The following is a 5,000-nucleotide window of genomic DNA, read 5'->3' as shown; positions in this document are numbered from 1 at the left end:
CTCTCACTCTCTCTCTCTCACTCACTCACTCACACTCTCTCTCTCCCTCTCCCTCCCTCTCTCTCTCTCACTCTCTCTCTCTCTCACTCACTCTCTCTCTCACTCACTCACTCACACTCTCACTCTCACTCTCTCACTCACTCACACTCTCTCTCTCCCTCTCCCTCCCTCTCTCCCTCTCTCTCTCACTCACTCACACTCTCACTCTCTCTCTCTCTCACTCACTCTCTCTCTCACTCACTCTCTCTCTCACTCACTCTCTCTCTCACTCACTCACTCACTCACTCACTCACTCACTCACTCTCTCTCACTCACTCACACTCTCTCTCTCCCTCTCCCTCTCCCTCTCCCTCCCTCACTCACACTCACACTCTCACTCTCTCTCACTCACTCACACTCTCTCTCTCCCTCTCCCTCTCCCTCTCCCTCCCTCACTCACACTCACACTCTCACTCTCTCTCACTCACTCACACTCTCTCTCTCCCTCTCCCTCTCCCTCTCCCTCCCTCACTCACACTCACACTCTCACTCTCTCTCTCTCACTCACACTCTCGCACACTGCAGGTTCACGCCAACACTAAGGCTCACAGAACAGACTAATCGTGAGCCACTTGCTGGCCCCTTGGATCCCCACTAACATAAATGTCCTCACAATGCTAGTGGAATGTGTTGTCAATGTTGTAACACAAATTGCTTTGTGTTTGCTGGACATCTTCGCTCAATCCTTTTTTATATGCACAGTACCACCCCTTGTACACGCACATACACATGCACACACACACAAGTCTGTTTAAAGAAACCTCCCATGTCTGTTATTTTTATACACACAGACCATGTCCAGCTCTATGTTCGACAAATGTCTGAAAGTAAAACTAACACGGTTTGTTTAAAACCCTTTGTGACTAAACCACAATGTTGTAATAAAAAAAACCCCTGTAATTTCAGTGTTTTGGAAACACACGTTTTTTTTTCTGATATTGGTCATATTTACACATGATTGTTCGCCTTGGCGTTCCTGACGGGTCTCTGTCGCCCCCTGCAGGTGTGGAACGGTAGTTTCTCGGTGCAGACGGGCCTGCAGGTTCCCAGCATGGTGCAGAACGGGCAGAGGAGGAACAGCGGAACCAGCAGCTCCAATGCCAGCCTCACCTAGAACCCGGGTCTAAATGTCAGAACCACCGCAGAACCTCACCTAGAACCCGGGTATCAATGTCAGAGCCGCCACAGAACCTCACTCTTACAGGCTCTTTTTACTTCAGTCCGTGTTCCAGATTTCGGGAGACGTCTGGATTTTACTCAGCGCAATTATCCAGCAAACTCAGTCATCCTGCTTTGGGGGGTTTTGCTCAGCACAATTATCCAGCTAACTCAGTAATCCTGCTTCATAAATCAAGGCCCAGGACTCCATAAACCAGCCCCACCCCACCAGCTAGTCTGCCTCCTCCTCTCACTTTGCTGGTTCTTGTGCCTTTAGGTCGCAGGGGTGGCCGACCGTGTCCTAAAATGGCCGCCGTGCGTGTGGGTTTGTGTTTTAGGCCCAGCACACGATGTCACCGGGCTGTACTTATCAAGGTCTTGATTGAAGACCACCCACCGTTAGTCAACCAGCAGGTATCGGTTGCCGTAGCGCCGGGCTAAAGCAGAAACAAAAAACCCTGCACCCACACCGGCCCTTTTTTGGAAAACGGTCGACCCGCCCCCGTTTTAGGTGGTGCTCCACCCCACCCTAAAAAAAAAAAAAAAAAACCTCTTTTTGTTTAATTTCACTTTTTAGCTGCTTTAATCATCATCAGCATAATAAACCGGCCGGGGCGAAGCAGCATGTTTATTTACGAGCGCACACGCGTGTAACCGTGAGCTCTGTCGAGTTTTCACCGTTTCCGTGGTTTCATATCAAACAGGACCTTGCCATTCTCTCTCTCTCTCTCTCTCTCTCTCTCTCTCTCTCTCTCGCTCTCTCATCACAGATCTGAATGCTTTCGGACCGCACAAGTTATCAGCAGAAAAACAAAATTCCCCTGATATGGGGTAGCAGCAGATTAGACTCTCTGGATAGATAGTAGGTGTGTCTGAATGTATTACTGCTTATCACTGCACTGACGACAGTGGACTGGTGATGTCACACTCCTGCCCTGGGGAAGGGGCGGGGGTGTGTGTGTGGGGGGGGGTCACGGTGCCTGATTAATGATTGGCTGATTCCTTTAAGTCACTGATCTGATTGGCTACAAAGGCCGATCGAAAGGAAACCACAAAAAAAATAAGCACCTCCAATCCCTCAGATACAGCATTTAACATGTAGCGTAGTGGTTAAGGTGCATGACTGGGACACGCAAGGTCGGTGGTTCTAATCCCGGTGTAGCCACAATAAGATCCGCACAGCCGTTGGGCCCTTGAGCGAGGCCCTTAACCCTGCGTTGCTCCAGGGGAGGATTGTCGCCTGCTTAGTCTAATCAACTGTACGTCGCTCTGGATAATGCCAATAATGTAACACCCCTGGTATCAACTCAGATGGGACAGGTCTTGGAGAACGTCCGGTGATCACCACCCCCAATTGGGAGATTAACTTTCTGATTGGAGAATGCAGTTTATCACACAAGACATCACAGACTGTTATCTCCGCTATAAATCAGTAATCCAGTGTCCCTGTGCCAATTATGAGTTGTACAGCAATGATGATCAAATGCTTCAGGGCAGGGGTTCGCTGGTCATTGTTGTAACAGTGTTATCCAGAATGCTTCCAGAATGCTTCCAGATAAGAACTTGAAAACTGATGTTATTTTGTGGAAAAATGATCGCCTTGTGAATGCTTTACTTTCTCACTGTCTCTGTCCTCCCAGACCAATAAAGAGACCGTGTGACAGCAGAATCCATCTGGGTTTTTAAAATTATTTTTTTATGTTCTGGTAGATTAATCCCTTGAAGGTACAATTCATTTCGGACATCTAATGGGGGCGGCACGGATGGTGCAGTGGGTAGCACTGCCGCCTCACAGCAAGGAGGTCCTGGGTTCGAATCCCGGTCGGCCAGGGCCTCTCTGTGCGGAGTTTGCATGTTCTCCCCGTGTCTGCATGGGTTTCTTCCGCAAACTCCGGTTTCCTCCCACAGTCCAAAGACATGCAGGTTAGGCTGATTGGAGAGTCTAAATTGCCCGTGGGTATGAGTGTGTGAGTGAATGGTGTGTGTGCCCTGCGATGGACTGGCGACCTGTCCAGGGTGTATTCCTGCCTTTCGCCCAATGTATGCTGGGATAGGCTCCAGCCCCCCTTGCGACCCTGTTCAGGATAAGCGGGTTCAGATAATGGATGGATGGACTTGTAATGGTCAAGAGAGGAATTGCAGCAACAAACACCCTCAAACCACAACACTGTTTATCCCTCCCCCTTCTCTGTGAAAGCCCTGACATTGAAACGCCATTGGCCGTAGCAATTAGAACCAATTTTTCAACCAATGAGCTTGAATGATTAGCTACACGATGTGCAAGCCCATCAACTGTGTATTTTGAAACCCGAATTTAAGGACTATAAACACAGGCAGAGGGTGAGTCACCACGTCAGTGAGACTTTTTCAGTGATAGGAAGAGATTTACAATGGCCTTAACACAAAAATCCTACCTACTGTACCTTTAAGACCAGTTTATCGTGCGGTTACAGAGGCTCGCTGTGACTGACGAGGTTCTACGGTCGGCGCTGGTCACGGCGACATTTGGTTCATGCTCTGGGTGAATGGAGTGCGTTCATACCTTTTCCTGAAGGACAGCAACGTTAGGGGCGCCATACGAAACGTTCAGGAACAATTTGGTTTCTACAAACGGGCCCCTTTAAGGCGTGAGATCACAAATATGTGAATGGAATGTTCTAACGGTGATGTAATGCTGGGGCCTGACGCACACAGGGCGACATTGGCTCAGGCGGTAAGAGCAGTCGCCTCATTGGCTCAGGCGGTAAGAGCAGTCGTCTCATTGGCTCAGGCGGTAAGAGCAGTCGTCTCATTGGCTCAGGCGGTAAGAGCAGTCGTCTCATTGGCTCAGGCGGTAAGAGCAGTCGCCTCATTGGCTCAGGAGGTAAGAGCAGTCGTCTCATTGGCTCAGGAGGTAAGAGCAGTCGCCTCATTGGCTCAGGCGGTAAGAGCAGTCGTCTCATTGGCTCAGGAGCTAAGCAGTCGCCTCATTGGCTCAGGAGGTAAGAACAGTCGCCTCATTGGCTCAGGAGGTAAGAGCAGTCGCCTCATTGGCTCAGGAGGTAAGAGCAGTCGCCTCATTGGCTCAGGAGGTAAGAGCAGTCGCCTCATTGGCTCAGGAGGTAAGGCAGTCGTCTGGCAGTCGGAGGGTTACCGGTTCAATCCCGTCCTGGGTGTGTCGAAGTGTCCCTGAGCAAGACACCTAACCCTGAGAATGCTCCTGACGAGCTGGTTGCATGACAGCCAATTGCTGTTGGTGTGTGAGCGTGTGTATGAATGGGTGAATCAGAAGCATCAATTGTACAGTGATTTGGATAAAGTTGCTATATAAATACCATTTAAATTTAAATAGCGCCATTTAGCGCGTACACAGGTACGGGCGAACTTCCTTTCTCTGTTGTCCTCAGCATGCAAAACCATTCTTTTAATTTCCTCTGGAGCTGTACAACATTCACGAAGAACACCACACTGTCCGTGTCTACATTAATTCACATCACAGGACACAAACTATGTACATTACACACACACGCGCGCACACACACACACACACTTCAGGAGTCACGGAAACAAAGAATAAGTTACAGCACAGGCGGTCAAGTCGAAAACCACAGAATAAGACTCATCACACGGATCACATGCGGCCGCAGATCTCGCTGCTGGAAGTGCGAAATAAAGGAGTCGACGGAGAACTGTACAATCGCTGAGCGGCTCGCCAGCTCCTCCGGGCGAGGAGCGCCTCGCCGACACGCTCACGTGGACCGCCCCTCTTTAATCTCCAGCCCTTGGTTTTATAACAGGAGGTCCAATTGGCGGGGCAAGCAGAA

At 49.8% G+C, this 5,000-nt stretch overlaps 1 protein-coding gene across 2 annotated transcripts in view; it reads left to right on the top strand.

Moving 5' to 3' along the window:
* The window catches only part of LOC133129344 (fibronectin type III and SPRY domain-containing protein 1-like), a 17,631-nt gene extending 15,504 nt beyond the window's left edge, over positions 1-2,127 (top strand). For both annotated transcript variants that reach the window (XM_061243361.1, XM_061243360.1), the window contains one exon: positions 1,043-2,127. In XM_061243361.1, coding sequence (XP_061099345.1) covers positions 1,043-1,056 — 14 coding nt within the window. In that variant the 3' untranslated portion in view covers positions 1,057-2,127. The remainder of the gene's footprint in view (positions 1-1,042) is intronic.
* The last annotated feature ends 2,873 nt before the right edge of the window (positions 2,128-5,000 follow it).

The sequence above is a fragment of the Conger conger genome, chromosome 5 (assembly GCF_963514075.1).
Source record: "Conger conger chromosome 5, fConCon1.1, whole genome shotgun sequence".
Classification (NCBI taxonomy): Eukaryota; Metazoa; Chordata; class Actinopteri; order Anguilliformes; family Congridae; genus Conger; species Conger conger.
This window is presented reverse-complemented; position numbering and strand designations above follow the sequence as displayed.